At 46.3% G+C, this 16910-nt stretch overlaps 1 protein-coding gene across 4 annotated transcripts in view; it reads left to right on the top strand.

Moving 5' to 3' along the window:
• LOC141164357 (RUN and FYVE domain-containing protein 1-like) overlaps positions 1–16910 on the top strand; it is a 496863-nt gene that overhangs the window by 188389 nt on the left and 291564 nt on the right. For all 4 annotated transcript variants that reach the window (XM_073649492.1, XM_073649493.1, XM_073649491.1 and 1 more), the window contains one exon: positions 14987–15088. In XM_073649492.1, coding sequence (XP_073505593.1) covers positions 14987–15088 — 102 coding nt within the window. The remainder of the gene's footprint in view (positions 1–14986; positions 15089–16910) is intronic.

Genomic DNA, 16910 nt, shown 5'->3' on the forward strand with positions numbered 1-16910 from the left:
TGTGGGCGTCATGTCACCTTCTCTAAACCCCTGATGTGCTAAACAGAGGAAATGCCCAATAAGGGACCCCTTTTTCGAAGTGGTAGCTGATTTTTGAATTGTATAATGTAGTGTCATACGTCAGTTGTGTAGGACAACCTGAGGAACACTACACAACTGACTTAGGACAACCTGATGAACACTGCGTCAGTTGTGTATTGTTCGTCAGGTTGTCATATGTCAGAAATTAATTTAGTAGTCCATGGAAGTATGGTACCCTTTGAAGCATTGTTTCATCCACAGGCCAGGTTTGTCGGTGCAGGTGTCACATTGATAATTGGTGTCCTTGCGTATTCCCCTTTTATAACACACTCTGCACCTATTTTGTGACTTACCTTTTTTTTCCGCTGTGAGGGATCTGCCCCGGGAAATGCTGGCCTGGTAGAATTCGAGGTCCTTCAGTTCCGGAAGTACTGGGGCCCGTCCGTCACCACTGCCAAATATCAGGGCCTTGATCACTACTTCCTGGAACTGAAGGTACGACGCAGAAGTTTGGCCTGCACATTGTGACAGAAGGAAAGTGTTGTGCATTGCCATCTGAATGATGTGCACGGCCAGCTTCTTGTACCACACTCTGGCTATTCTCAAAGCACTGTACAGCTGGAACACTTGATTAGAGAGATCAACTCCCCCCCATGTACTTGTTGTACCCCACTACGTGGTCTGGTTTGATGGCCTGTGTAGTGGAACTTCGTACAGTGCTGAGTGTGCTACCATCACCATGTATGCTGGTTAAGAAAAGGACATCCCTCTTGTCCTTGTACTTGACCACCAACAGGTGGTCGCTACATTGGGCTCTATTCTCACCCCTTCTGAGCAGCTGCCCAATTAGTGTCTTTGGGAGGCCTCTCTGATTTTTGCGGATAGTACCGCAGGCTGTGGTACGTCACGCAGAGGGGGACTTGAAGAGAGGGACACTGGTGTAAAAGTTATCCACGTACAGATGATAACCTTTATCCAGCAGTGGTTGCTCCAAGTCCCACACAATTTTCCCCCTCACTCCCAAAACCAGGGGGCATTCAGGGGGTTCAATCCGGGAGTCCTTCCCTTCATAAACTCTTAACTTGTGAGTGTTCCCTGAGGTACTCTCACAAAGTTTATGCAGTAAAAACTTCAACTCATCCCACAAATAACAAATCCTGTCACAACTTTATCCGCAGAAAAATGAAAAAGTTATAGCTCGCAAAATATAGTGATGAAAAAAATGTATCTCTTTGCAAAAAAGTGTTTTAAGTGTATAAAAGTAGCAAAATATAAAAAATTATATCAATTTGGTATCGCTGAAACTGTATTGACAACAATTAGGTTGTTTCATCAATTATAATGCATTACCAAATTACCAGCATTTTAAAAAAAATTACTAAACTGTTTATTTGTTCATTTTGACACTCAAAAATTGGAATGAAGCTATGTTCACATTTATCCTGTGCTTCCATATCCCAGTGTTAAAAAATAAAAAAAAATTCTGTGAAGCAATTGTGGGTGTAAAATATTCATTACACCCCTAAATAAATTTCTTTGAGGTGTAGTTTACTAAATGGGATTACTTTTTCAGATTCTCTGCAGTTTTGCACCTTAGGGCCTTTGCAAATGTGACATGGTGTCCATAATATTTTCCAGCCAAAAGTAAAATGGCAGTCTTTCCCTTTAAAGCCCTGCCATGTGCCCAAGCAGTAGTTTCTAGCCACATATGGGGTTTTGCTGTACTCAGGAGAAATTGCACCACAAATATTACATGTTACCCATGTAAAAATCAAAAATTTGGGGAGAAATAAGCATTTTCTGGAAAAAAAAACATTTTGATGTTTTCATCTCAAAATATTTTAACCCATTCCAGACATTTGTAGTATATATATGTCATTGTAGGGAAGGACTTCCCGGCCAATGCAGTATATAGTGGGTACGGAAAGTATTCTGACGCCTTTACATTTTTCACTCTTTAGAATTTACCAAATGGATGTAATGAAACAAAAAGTTCATTTTTTTTTCTCATCAATGTACACTCTGCACCCCATCTTGACTGAAAAAAACAGAAATGTAGAAATTGTTGCAAATTTATTAAAAAAAGAAAATGGCTGTCCACCAACGTTCACCATCAAACCTGACAGAACTGGAGAGGATCTGCAAGGAAGAATGGCAGAGGATCCCCAAATCAGGTGTGAAATACTTGTTGCATCATTCCCAAGATGACTCATGTCTGTACTAGCTCAAAAGGATGTGTTATGCACACGCCCGGACTGACTGGCGTGTGTGGGTGTTGTGGTTCCACTGGACCATGGACCGGAGAGTGCCTGGAGGGGCGTGACTAAGTATCTGGCCGATCCGACCAAGGTGGCACGACAGCATACGACGCCAGTGCACCAGGGAGAAACCGGGCAGAGGGACCAGGTGCTACTCCAGGTCAAACTCTGGACACGGGGGTTGACCCACGCTGGAATTACTGGAACAGGCAGGTTAGGCTGGCACAGACTGGTAGATGTAAGCAAACACGGCAGGTATGCAGATGGGTGGATACAGGCGAGTATGCAGGCAGGGAGGTACTGGCCGAAAGGACGGGCTGGAGCACAGAGAGGTTAAGACCCAGTACAGACTGGGTCACAGAACCGCAGATGCGGTAGACAACCACAGCAGAGAGGGAACGCCCGAAGCGGTGGGTAAGAACAGAGCAGGACGGGGCTGCAGGAGCAGCGAGCACAAGCAGGGCAGGACAGGACTGCCGGAGCAGCGGGCAGAAGCAGGGCAGGGCGGAAACCGCAGAAGCAGTAAGCAAGAAAAGAGCAGAGCAGAAACCGCAGGAGCGGCAAGCAAGGCAAGAGCAGAGTGAAAACCGCAAGAGCGGCAAGCTAAGCAGGAGCAGAGCGGACACCGCAGAGCGGTAAACAAGGCAGGAGCAGAGCAGAAACCGCAAGAGCGGCAAGCTAAGCAGGAGCAGAGCGGACACCGCAGAGCGGTAAACAAGGCAGGAGCAGAGCAGAAACCGCAAGAGCGGCAAGCTAAGCAGGAGCAGAGCGGACACCGCAGAGCGGTAAACAAGGCAGGAGCAGAGCAGAAACCGCAAGAGCGGCAAGCTAAGCAGGAGCAGAGCGGACACCGCAGAGCGGTAAACAAGGCAGGAGCAGAGCAGAAACCGCAAGAGCGGCAAGCTAAGCAGGAGCAGAGCGGACACCGCAGAGCGGTAAACAAGGCAGGAGCAGAGCAGAAACCGCAAGAGCGACAAGCTAAGCAGGAGCAGAGCGGACACCGCAGAGCGGTAAACAAGGCAGGAGCAGAGCAGAAACCGCAAGAGCGGCAAGCTAAGCAGGAGCAGAGCGGACACCGCAGAGCGGTAAACAAGGCAGGAGCAGAGCAGAAACCGCAAGAGCGGCAAGCTAAGCAGGAGCAGAGCGGACACCGCAGAGCGGTAAACAAGGCAGGAGCAGAGCAGAAACCGCAAGAGCGACAAGCTAAGCAGGAGCAGAGCGAACACCGCAGAGCGGTAAACAAGGCAGGAGCAGAGCAGAAACCGCAAGAGCGGCAAGCTAAGCAGGAGCAGAGCGGACACCGCAGAGCGGTAAACAAGGCAAGGGGATAGGACTCTGTTCACAAAGAACAGACGGAGAAGGAAAGGCAGAACCAGAAGCACGCACAGTACTTACATAGAAGTAGCGAGCATACACTAAATTCACAACAGAGGTACAGAGACGACGAGAAGGAATTTAGGAGCGAGTTCAGACTCTGCAGAAAGACGCAGAAAACAGACAGAGGGAAAAGGGAGACAAGGTTAAAGTAGAAACGAGGCACAGACAACAGGGAACAGAGACAGCAAGGCAGGAACACAAACAGGACTCTGTTCAGACGGGAACAGATACCGCAAGGCAGGAACACAAACAGGACTCTGTTCAGACGGGAACAGATACCGCAAGGCAGGGACACAAACAGGACTCTGTTCAGACGGGAACAGATACCGCAAGGCAGGGACACAAACAGGACTCTGTTCAGACGGGAACAGATACCGCAAGGCAGAGACAAACAGGACTCTGTTCAGACGGGAACAGATACCGAAAGGCAGAGACACAAACAGGACTCTGTTCAGACGGGAACAGATACCGCAAGGCACAGACAGGCAGATCTAGGAATACGGCCCCTAGAAGGCGAAAGAACAGGCAAGAAGCGTGTTCACAAGAACAGACCACAGTTCAGACACAGAACTGGAAAACAGGCAGGAAAACAGGATAGGACCTGGCATGTCAAAGACAAAAAGCCAACTGACAAGAAACAATGCTCAGGCGCCATCTTGAGGAAGAAGGTGGTATAAATACCCAAAGATGGACAGCAATAGGCTGAAGGTGCAACAGGGGCGTGTCCGCAGCAGGTACAAGAAACAGGAAGTTCAGCGGGCGTCGCCCTATGCAGCCAAAACAGACAAACAGACAGCAAGGAGGGAAGCCAGAGAGACATTCTGGACTGGAGATCAAGTGCGCGCTCTTGCACAGTGGGAGATGGACCACCATGCAAGGACGCCGCCAGGTATGTTACAGTACCCCCCCCCCCTTACGCCCCCTCTTCTTCAGGCCTGCCAGAATCTTCCGCAGGGAATTCGAGGACCAGTCGTTCACTTCAAGGAGATCACTTCCACTGTCCACAGGAAAAATTGATCTCATCTGGTTAGCTAGGATGCTACCTCCTATCCAGCCATCCTTAGCAACAGACGAAACGGGTGGAGTACCAGGAACAGCACACAAGGAAGTCTCTCTCCACATATTTTCAGGTGGCACCCCAGAGGGTACAGGAGACAACTGGAAGTCCTTCACCGGGTTGGAGGGGGACAGAGACTTGGGGGTAATCTCTGCTTCGAGGTACATCTTGTCAAGCTCACAGGAAGAGATAGACGGGTTATCAGGTACATAATGAGGAAAAGTCACTGTCTCTTTGTTATCTGGTGGTACCCCGGAGAATTCAGGAAACAACTGGAGGTCCTCCGCCTGGTCGGAGGGGTGTAGAGACTCGGGGGTAACTACCACTTTGGGGTACCCATTGTCAGGCTCACAGGACGAAGCGGACAAAGTATCGAGTACCGAGTGTAGAGAAGTCTCTCTCCATTTGTCATCGAGTGGTATCCCGGAGGATTCAGGAGGCAACAGGGGGTCCTCCGCCAGGTAGAGGTGCACAGACTCTGAGGTAACCACAGCTTTGGAGCATCCTTGGACATGCACCCCGGTTAAAGTGGGTGAAGCATCTGATGCCAGGTGCAGGAAGTTCTCCTGTGTGGAGTCTGGATGGGCAGAAGTCTCTTCGGGCAGGAGAACCGGAGCACTACCCACGCACATTACCCGTTGGGGCTTCTCCGGGATACAGGGAGATGAAGCTTCAGTAGGGACTTCAAGGTTGGGGTCAGGAGGTCTCAGGGAGGACAGACCCTGGCGTGACGGCTTGCCTCTACGTCTAGCGCGTCTGGACTGCCTCTTGAGGTTGGGAGAAGTATTCCGGAAAGCGTAGTCACCCTGTGAGGATTCTGGGTGGGCAGTAGTCTCATTGGGCTGGAGGACTATTGCGCTACCCACACACATTACCCATCGGGGCTGCTCCGGGATATTGGGAGGTGAAGCTTCAGCAGGAGCCTCCGGGTTAGGATCATCGAAGACCATTAGAAAGGCCACCAGGAAGGCCATTAGGTCCAGGAGGATCGGATCCTGTGTTTCATATAGGGGGTTGATCCATTCCAAGGCATCACCCGCCAGGTAAGACATAATGAATGCCACCTTAACCCGATCGGTGGGAAAACATAGAGGGTAGAACTTGAAGTGTAGCATGCATTGCTCCACAAATGCATGACTTTGTCTTGGATCCCCATAGTAACGTGGCGGATCCGCAGGAACGAGAGCAGATAGATCCATCTGGACGGGTGCGTAATTCGCCTGGAACTCAGCTGAGAAAAAAAAAAAAATTATTTATATTTAATGCATGTATTCGCTGGAAAACTTCTCAGAGAGCGAAGGCCGTGGGGCTCAACGGGAACCATGGCCTGAGCATGCTGTTATGCACACGCCCGGACTGACTGGCGTGTGCGGGTGTTGTGGTTCCACTGGACCATGGACCGGAGAGTGCCTGGAGGGGCGTGACTAAGTATCTGGCCGATCCGACCAAGGTGGCACGACGGCATACGACGCCAGTGCACCAGGGAGAAACCGGGCAGAGGGACCAGGTGCTACTCCAGGTCAAACTCTGGACACGGGGGTTGACCCACGCTGGAATTACTGGAACAGGCAGGTTAGGCTGGCACAGACTGGTGGATGTAAGCAAACACGGCAGGTATGCAGATGGGTGGATACAGGCGAGTATGCAGGCAGGGAGGTACTGGCCGAAAGGACGGGCTGGAGCACAGAGAGGTTAAGACCCAGTACAGACTGGGTCACAGAACCGCAGATGCGGTAGACAACCACAGCAGAGAGGGAACGCCCGAAGCGGTGGGTAAGAACAGAGCAGGACGGGGCTGCAGGAGCAGCGAGCACAAGCAGGCCAGGACAGGACTGCCGGAGCAGCGGGCAGAAGCAGGGCAGGGCGGAAACCGCAGAAGCAGTAAGCAAGAAAAGAGCAGAGCAGAAACCGCAGGAGCGGCAAGCAAGGCAAGAGCAGAGTGAAAACCGCAAGAGCGGCAAGCTAAGCAGGAGCAGAGCGGACACCGCAGAGCGGTAAACAAGGCAGGAGCAGAGCAGAAACCGCAAGAGCGGCAAGCTAAGCAGGAGCAGAGCGGACACCGCAGAGCGGTAAACAAGGCAGGAGCAGAGCAGAAACCGCAAGAGCGGCAAGCTAAGCAGGAGCAGAGCGGACACCGCAGAGCGGTAAACAAGGCAGGAGCAGAGCAGAAACCGCAAGAGCGGCAAGCTAAGCAGGAGCAGAGCGGACACCGCAGAGCGGTAAACAAGGCAGGAGCAGAGAAGAAACCGCAAGAGCGGCAAGCTAAGCAGGAGCAGAGCGGACACCGCAGAGCGGTAAACAAGGCAGGAGCAGAGCAGAAACCGCAAGAGCGGCAAGCTAAGCAGGAGCAGAGCGGTAAACAAGGCAAGGGGATAGGACTCTGTTCACAAAGAACAGACGGAGAAGGAAAGGCAGAACCAGAAGCACGCACAGTACTTACATAGAAGTAGCGAGCGTACACTAAATTCACAACAGAGGTACAGAGACGACGAGAAGGAATTTAGGAGCGAGTTCAGACTCTGCAGAAAGACGCAGAAAACAGACATAGAGGGAAAAGGGAGACAAGGTTAAAGTAGAAACGAGGCACAGACAACAGGGAACAGAGGAACGGGAACAGAGACAGCAAGGCGGGAACACAAACAGGACTCTGTTCAGACGGGAACAGATACCGCAAGGCAGGAACACAAACAGGACTCTGTTCAGACGGGAACAGATACCGCAAGGCAGGAACACAAACAGGACTCTGTTCAGACGGGAACAGATACCGCAAGGCAGGGACACAAACAGGACTCTGTTCAGACGGGAACAGATACCGCAAGGCAGAGACACAAACAGGACTCTGTTAAGACGGGAACAGATACCGAAAGGCAGAGACACAAACAGGACTCTGTTCAGACGGGAACAGATACCGCAAGGCAGGGACACAAACAGGACTCTGTTCAGACGGGAACAGATACCGCAAGGCAGAGACACAAACAGGACTCTGTTCAGACGGGAACAGATACCGCAAGGCAGAGACACAAACAGGACTCTGTTCAGACGGGAACAGATACCGCAAGGCAGAGACACAAACAGGACTCTGTTCAGACGGGAACAGATACCGAAAGGCAGAGACACAAACAGGACTCTGTTCAGACGGGAACAGATACCGCAAGGCACAGACAGGCAGATCTAGGAATACGGCCCCTAGAAGGCGAAAGAACAGGCAAGAAGCGTGTTCACAAGAACAGACCACAGTTCAGACACAGAACTGGAAAACAGGCAGGAAAACAGGATAGGACCTGGCATGTCAAAGACAAAAAGCCAACTGACAAGAAACAATGCTCAGGCGCCATCTTGAGGAAGAAGGTGGTATAAATACCCAAAGATGGACAGCAATAGGCTGAAGGTGCAACAGGGGCGTGTCCGCAGCAGGTACAAGAAACAGGAAGTTCAGCGGGCGTCGCCCTATGCAGCCAAAACAGACAAACAGACAGCAAGGAGGGAAGCCAGAGAGACATTCTGGACTGGAGATCAAGTGCGCGCTCTTGCACAGTGGGAGATGGACCACCATGCAAGGACGCCGCGAGGTATGTTACAGGATGCTTCTACTCAATACTGAGCAAAGGGTCTGAATACTTATGACCATGTGATATTTCAGTTTTTCTTTTTTAACAAATTTGCAAAAATTTCTACATTTCTGTTTTTTTTTCAGTCAAGATGGGCTGCAGAGTGTACTTTAATGAGAAAAAAAATTACCAAATGGCTGCAATGAAACAGAGTGAAAAATTTAAAGGGGTCTGAATACTTTCCGTACCCACTGTATACCCGTCATAGCGATCGCCCGCGCACAGAATACGGTGCGCGGGCAATCACCGCTGGTGTCAGCTGATTCTGACAGCTGAGACGCAGGACTCAGTGCCTGGAGCAGAGCCCACACTGCTCCCGGCACTTTAACACGCTAAATGCTGCGATCGCGGTGTTTAGCATGCAGGCAAAAGGGAAGAAAGTCCCCTCTGCCTTTGGATCGTTGCCATGGTGATAGGATGTCGTCATGATGACATCCGGGTCACCAGAGCTAGCAAAGTTGCCAGATCATTAGTGAAAGTCCCAGAGTGAGACAAAGTGTAAAAATAAAAAAAAAGTGAAAAAAAAATTGTACAAATATTTTTTGAAAAATCACAAAATGATAATAAAAAAATAAAAATATACTGTACCCATAAATATTTTTTTGAAAAAAATAAAATAAAACAATAAAAGTACACATATTTGGTATCGCCATGTCCAGAACGACCTGACTTATAAAACCGTCACACTGGTTAACCCCTTGAGTGAACACCGTAAAAATAAATTAATAAAAAAAACAGGCAAAAAACAATGCTTTAGCTGGATACTGCTGAACAAAAAGTGGAATGTAAATAAAAATAGTACGTCTGAAAACGTCATCTTTTCCTGCAAAAAAATGAGCCGCCATACAGCTCCGTCAGCGGAAAAATTAATAAGTTATAGCTCTCAGAATAAAGCGATAGTTTTTGTGTAAAAGCGCCAAAGCATAAAAAAATGCTATAAATGTAGTATCGCTGTAATCGTACGGACCAGAAGAATAAAGCTGCCTTATCAATTTTACTACATGCTAAATGACATAAAAAACTAAATAACAATTCCTGAATTGCTGGCTTTTCTTCATTCTGCCTCCCAAAAATTAGAATAGAAAGCGATCAAAAAAATGACACATATCCGAAAATGGTACCAATATTAACGTCCACTCGTCCTGCAAAAAACAAGCCGTCAGATGACTCTGTATGGAAAAATTATAGCTCTCAAAATATGGTGACGCTAAAACTAGTTTTTGCAATAAAAAGCGTTTTTTAGTGTGTGACAACTGCCAATCATAAAACCCCGCTATATATCTGGTATCACTGTAATCGCACCAACCCGAAGAATAAAGTCGCCTAATCAATTATACCGTACTGCACGAGGAATGGTGTAAAAAATAAATATAAGCCAATTCTTCACCTGCTGTTGATTTGTTCATTCAACCTCCCAAAGATCGCAGTAAGGCTCGGCTCACATTTATCCTGTGCTGAGCGCTTACAGCGGGGTTTCTGTGTAAATCTCTGAAATCCATGATTCAGACGTAAACCTCAGCTGAAGATTCACTATAACAATGCAGATGGAGGCACAGTGGACGTCGTCTGGCCTATGATCTGTCGGCGTCGGGCTTGCATAAAAGTGCCATCTGCCACAGTTGTGTACCCCTGAAAAGCACAATGCTGAACAGAGGCCAGACAGAGCCCAGAGTAACTCTGCTGCCTCATTATAGTGAATGGACTGCTTGGGCATGTCATTTGAGTTACGTCATTCGGTGATTCAGATGGAAACCCCGATATAAGTGCTCAGCGTACAGCAAAGGATAAATGTGATGCAAAATGTTTCCAATGAAAGCTTCAACTCACCTTTTTGTTGTGGATTAAGTCCCCAAGTCCCCACTCAGGTTCATCATCTGTTATCGGAAATATAGGGGCTTCCACGTTAATGGTAGCACAAAGGCTCTGGACAAGCTCCATGGCTCATTGTCGTCCCCCCCCCCAAAAAAATTGAGCAAATTCTGCACTCCCAAATCCAAATGCTCACCTCCCTTCTGAGCGTCCACATGTTTGGCATTTCTGTAGTGATTCGAGCCTGTCTAATTTACAGGTGCATGTCTCTAGAAGCATGAGCTGGGCACATCATAATAATAATAATACGTAATTTTATTTCTATAGCGCCAACATATTTCTCAGCACTTTACATTTTAGAGGGGACTTGCACAGACAATAAAAGACATTAAAGAATAACCATAGTCACATAAATTAACAGATACCAGGAGGAGTTAGGACCCTGCTTGCAAGCTTACAATGTGAACAAGCACAGACACAGAGGTCTATTAAGTCATGGTGGTGTGTGAACCGATAATACGAGGGTCCTGATTTGGAAGGAAACTTTGTATGGAAAAACAGTGATAGTTGGATAAGTGAGGTGAGGCGATAGGGCTGTCTAAAGAAATGCATTTTTAGGGCACCCTTAAAACTGTGGGTATGGGGGATTAATTGAATTGTCCTTGGTAGTGCGTTCCAAAGAAATGGCGCAGCCTGTGAGAAGTCTTGAAGACGGGAGTGGTAGGATCGGATTATTGAGGATGTGGTGCTGAAGGATGGAGCTCTCTGTGGGTGAGGGTGATGAGTTTATATTTAACTCTGTAGCAGATGGGTAACCAGTGCAACGACACAAGGTGGAGGCATTGGTTTAGCTTTTCCTGAGGAATATGATCCTGGCTCCTGCATTCAGGACAGATTGGAGAGGGGAGGGTTAAGTAAGAGGGAGACCGATTAGTAAAGAGTTGCAGTAGTCCAGGCAAGAATGAATCAGAGCGACAGTAATAGTTTTTGCAGAGTCAAAGGTAAGAAAAGGTTGAATTAAAAAAAAAATGTTTTTGAGGTGTAGATGACATGAGCGGGTGAGTGATCGGATGTGAGGAGTGAATGAAAGGTCTGGTCACTACAACAGCAGTTTGCAATTTTCACTCAGCAACATCCGCTGCTGCTTGTTTCTGGAAAACACCCATGGCGTCAAAATTGTCACTACACCTGTAGATAAATTCCCAAAGGGGTATAATGTCTAAAATGAGGTCACTTTATTCTGCTATTCTAGCCATTAGGGGCTCTGTATATGGAGTCCGCATACTATTCTAGAAAAATCTGAGCTTCAGGAGGCAAATAGCGCTCTGTCCCTCCCGAGTCTCGCCGAGTGGCTAAGCCGTGCTCTACAGCCACATCTGGGATATTGCCACGTTCAGCAGAAATTGTGGGACAAATTTTGGTGCAATTTTTCCCAGTGTGAAAATGTAAAATCTGGGTATAAAACAAAATTTTGGTGGTAAAAATTTAATTATTTTTTTCTTCACTGCCCAATGGTGGTGCTTTCCAAAGAAATGGCGCAGCACATGAGAAGTCTTGAAGATGGGAGAAGGAGGATCGGATTATTAAGGATGTTAGTCTTGGGTCATTAGCAGAATGGAGGTCATGGATAGATTGGTAGACTGAGACGAGGGAGGAGTCATTTTGGACCCACATAGTATTTTATCTATGCTTTGCACTTAATAAAATATTGTTACATTTTATATACTTTGGTTCTTGAGTACTTTTCTTATATGATTTGAGCTTTTCCTGTACTGAACCTTCTACTGTTTCCATGGTGGTTTGGGATACTCAGTGATAGGTTTGCAGATATACTGTATTAATACGCTTTATGTAGGGGTATAACAGACCCACACAGAAGTTGACACAACTTCTCTCTATTAGGAAAAACTCTTTGTAAAATATACTTGTTATTTTCGTGCGTTTTTTTTTTTTACATTTATTTAAATGGGTGAAAAACGCTGAAAGAATTTACATGCTGCAGATTTGAAAAAATCACTTTAAAATCTGCAAGGAAAAAATAAGCAGCATGAGATTTCAGGAATTTCATTTCACAATTTTCAATTCACAACAGGAAATTCATTCACATTGAACAATTTCTTCTAGCTAATTTATTGGAAGAAATGAACAGTCAGTATTTGTAGTCAGATGACATCTGGCTGGAGGTATGGAGTAACACCATTCAAACTCGTGACTGGGTTGCTGGCTCTGCAACCTGTTGTGGTAGGGGCACTGGTAGATGTAGTACCTCTCTGAGCCATTGCAGATGTCAAGGTGGGAATCAGCATGGGTGCTGGAGAGATGCTGTTCTCAGAAGTTGAGGGAGGTGTTGGCCTTGGTAATACACAGCAGAGGCAATAGATCTTCAGGGCAAATATCCTTGTGCTGCCAGCTCTAGAGCGCGTGTTGGTGGAGATGGCTAAACAGCGCATGAAAGCTCTGGTCTGGTGGTGGTGAGTCATCCATGCTGCTATCGCAGTATTTTCCATGTTGGTGACAGACCAATCATTGGCAGTGTACAGGAGGAAAATAAGCTATGGACATCCAGGCTGGCATAAACTATGAACTATGGCTTTTTGTCAGCACATGAAGAGACATCTCCTACTCATTTGGAAAAAGCCTGCCAGCAATTAGAGCAAACTTAAAGTTGAGCTCCTACCCCTTCTCTCCTTGTCTTTGTGTCAGCCAGGCTCCTTCTTCAAGTAGTACTCAACAGGTGTCATCACCATTGTCGTCAACCACCACTAATGCTTGTCTGCTTCCTCCTCTCTCTCCGTAATTGCTTCATCAGTTAAAAACGGTTAACCTATTCCTGCTTCATAAATTAAGGAACAATTTTTTGTACTGTTTAATAAAAAGTAATATATGTGATACATGCAATAGCAAATGAGAGATTTTTAAATGTACAGTGTATAGCTTGTTGTTTAAGTCACTGACCACCCACCCTACAGTCCTTGCCTGACCAGTTATTAAAGCAAGGAGCATGCTGTGTGAGCAGGTTATATGCTTTACAGCCTACTTGCTGAAGCTGGTTAGATTGCTGGATCTTACCAGCTCCAGTTTCTTTTCACCTTCCACCATGTGTCAGAGTCTAAGCTGTCTCTGCTAGCAGTCTGTGAGAGAGGTTTGGACCAGCTGAATGACTTTGCCGCTGGTCTGAACTGTCAGTCTTCAGTAGTGCACTGCCCCCTGAAAATCATGCTCATTATGATGCAATGGAGACAACCCATTTTGTAGTAGAAAAGACAGACTTTATAAATTTTATTTACATAAAGTGTAAATACAAAGTTGCCTGGTTGCTTGGATTTATATAGTGTGACCAAGTTGTCAAGCACTTTCCAAGTGATGCTAAAATCTTGGAATCTTGGAAAGCGCTGGTCAACCCGCATGCGAAATCGCATGATCAAAACGCTTCACTTACGCTTGTTCCTGGCAGGAAAAAGCATGTACAATCCGCATGCGTTCTTTCTGCCAGGGAGATGCAAAAACGCTCAGGAAAAATCCGGAGCATTTCTGCATCGTGGGCACATAGCCTTATACGTGTAGTAAGATCAGGATTCAGTTTGATCACATATTGGCACTGGGAGCAGAAGAGGAAGGAAGTGCCTGCAGAGAGGGAGGGGCTGTAAATAAGCTTTCCTCTGCACAGAACATGATCAGCCAGAAGTATTCCTGCACATGAGAGCTTTTTATTGTCAACACTGAACACCACAGGAGGGTATGCCTGTTCAGCATCGTGCCCCCTCATTTTCAGATGCACTGTAGTGGAACACCAGTGGGTTCTCCACCACAAAATTCTAAATATTCAAGAGGGAGTTGTGCAAATAAAAACAATAAAACAAAGCATTCTTGCCCATGTACGCCACTCCCTGCTCCATTGCTGCCACTCTATTAGTCTCCGCTGGGCCATGAGCCGTGATCTCTCCAAACACCAGTGGCTTGTCTGCTATGGTCATTCATTGACCACTTCAGGGTCAGGAGTGGACAGCTCACTGGTAGTCAGTGACGTCACCAATCTGGCAGAGAGCTTTGGAGTGGCAGCTTTGGTGTGAATGAACCTAGATGTTATTCAAGCAAGGAAATGTTATGCTTTGGATTAGATAAATTGTAAAAATGATAATTCTGTTATTTTGCAAACCCCTCAAGCTTAAAGGGAACCTTCAAGTGCAGAGCATCAGTGCAGTGTGTCAGTGCTGGGACGAGCTTACAGCCACTGCGCTCGGTACTGTGAACAGTGACTGTAGAGGCATCGGCATGACTGAACGTTGGCAGCACTCAGGAGGAATAAAGTTTATTTCCTCCGGGAAATTGCCCATTCAGGATAGTAGCTGGGTTACTTCTTAACCCCTACATGAGCTATGACGTACTTGTACATCAAAAGTCGTGTCGCTGCCTTTCATGCAGGCTCACGCACCAAGCCAGCATCTTTCCCTCCACATGACTGCTGATTTATTCAGTCATTATGTGCCAGTAATAGCCTCCTCCCACCATTGTTAATCTGTTAAATTCCGCTGTCAGTCTCTGACAGCAACGTTTGACACATGTCCACAGGGGGGAGCACAATATTCCACGCTCCTGTGACGTGACTACTGGGTGCTGATGGGTTGCTGTGACAGCTGAGGGTTTGCTAATGACCTGTGCCTGTCACTGTAAATGCCGTTGCCAGGAGATTGTGATTTCTGCTATGCAGAGCAGTGCTGATGTAATCAGTTTTTGCTCCCCCACTACTGTTAGTAAAAGTGAACAAATCTATAGCACCTGCTCTGTACAAATCTTCTACGTTTGTACGAGAGGCTGATGTACTTCTGATGATGTATTTTTATCTAATCCCTGCACAGCTTGTTGCTGCAAAGGATCGCATTGTATCACTGCAGGATGAACATAACCAGTTGCTACAAGAGAGTGCACGCATTCAAAAGACAAGTGAAAGACATTTAGAGGTAAGATGATGGTAATCATTCACTGTTATTTTTTGCTTTTAGGATTGAATTAACTTATTACTCCTATTAATTTGTAGATATTGGCTTTATGTTTGCAGTAACATTCCCATTGATTTCAGTGGTATTTTTCTGATGGCATGGATCATTAGTTGGCTTCAATTAGTTTTCAATCTGTCTGGACTTTTTGTGGACTTCAGCAGTCTCTAGTTAGTGAAATATCTGTATAGGATTTAAAGGTGAGTTCAATTGAATCTGAAGACCTGCAACAATTCTGAAAATCTGCAAGATGCCCTTATTCTGCACTGTATGTGAATAGGGTCTTGTTTAACCCCATTTGTGTCCGTTGTACAATTATTCTTGGAATTTCTGTCAGGAATCCACATCTTAAAAGGAATATTCTGGAAGGATCAACCATCCTACGCAGTCTATATAGGCATGTAGATCATAAAACGTTGGATTAAATGATACCTTGATTTCTGTTAGCCGATGTCTTTTTCCCGAGAAATTTTTCTTAATATGTAAGTGATCTATTAGGTTCAACAACAGAAATTTCTTGGAGGTCTTAATCAACCTCACCGAAGATGTTATAGACTACCAGCTAACTTAAGTTATTCCCTGGGCTGGGTGGGATCTAGATCCACATCTACTTACCTTTTGGTAGATGCAGGTTTTTGTTTTCCAATTGGTCTGGTGGCTCTTCTACACTCCATTGATTCTGAAATATTACATTTGGGGATAACCCACTGATTTGAACAACTGTACAAATTTGGCCTAATGTTAGGAAAAATGTATATTTTAATCCTCTTGTAACAACTGTAGGCTTGCAGATGGACAGACACTGATGTGAAACCCGGAGGGAAGGTTCTAGCACGATAGGTGCTGAGAGGGTTGTTAATGGGCCTGGAATTTTGTCTCAGGGTTTTAGGAACAACTGGTAGAGCTAGCCGTGACTTGTCGTTCCCATCCTGCAATCCAGGAGGTGCAGCTGGCATACAAGGGCAGCAGAGCTGCTCCATAAGTGTCTGGGAGTAGAGGTGGAAACACCTTTGGGACTTGGGTCTGTGGGTGCAAGATGGAAAGACCTATTGTGTGCTCTCTCTCTCGGACTCTGATAGAGGCCACGGCCCCACTATCAGTATTTGGTAAGTATTCGGTCAGTATTTCTTCTCAGGAGTGGGAGCCAAAACCAGGTGAGGAACAATCAGAGAAAATGTATAATAGAAACAAGTCACCAATTCTGCATTTATCACCCACTCCTGGTTTTGGCTCCCACTCCTGAGAAAAAATACTGACCGAATACTGACCAAATACTGATAGGGGGTCATGGCCAGAGGCTGGACTTTGGACTTTAACCTTGAGCTCAGTATTTCGTATTGCTGCATGGACTCTGTTTTCGTTTATTTTCACCTTTATGCTGGAGAAAGATAATTTGTTCCATTTTTCCTGGAAGTTTGATGAATTGCATTAAAACGTCTTGTTTTCCTACAAAGTGACTTTGTACCTTTTGTGAACGCTTCCAGCTGCCAGAAAGCAAGTGAATCCTTACACAATCTATCTCCCATTTCTTACCAAACCCTGCTTTCTTGAATGGCAGGCGTCCATAAATTTTCAAAGCCTTTGCTATACAGGGTTCTTTCTACCCAGAAGATGTTTTAGATTATTCAGGAAATATTTTGGCTCTTGAGGCTCTCTCTCTCAAATGTCCTGCACAAAGGAATCGGGTATTCATGTTTGTAACTTCGGAACTATGCCACTACAACGTTAAATTTAACAGGAATTCCTTTGTTTCAGCATCCATTAAATATAATCTGAAATAGCTAAA

The sequence above is a fragment of the Phyllobates terribilis genome, unplaced genomic scaffold (assembly GCF_046119375.1).
Source record: "Phyllobates terribilis strain yellow unplaced genomic scaffold, ASM4611937v1 Scaffold_10__3_contigs__length_209671492, whole genome shotgun sequence".
In the NCBI taxonomy this organism is placed as follows: domain Eukaryota; kingdom Metazoa; phylum Chordata; class Amphibia; order Anura; family Dendrobatidae; genus Phyllobates; species Phyllobates terribilis.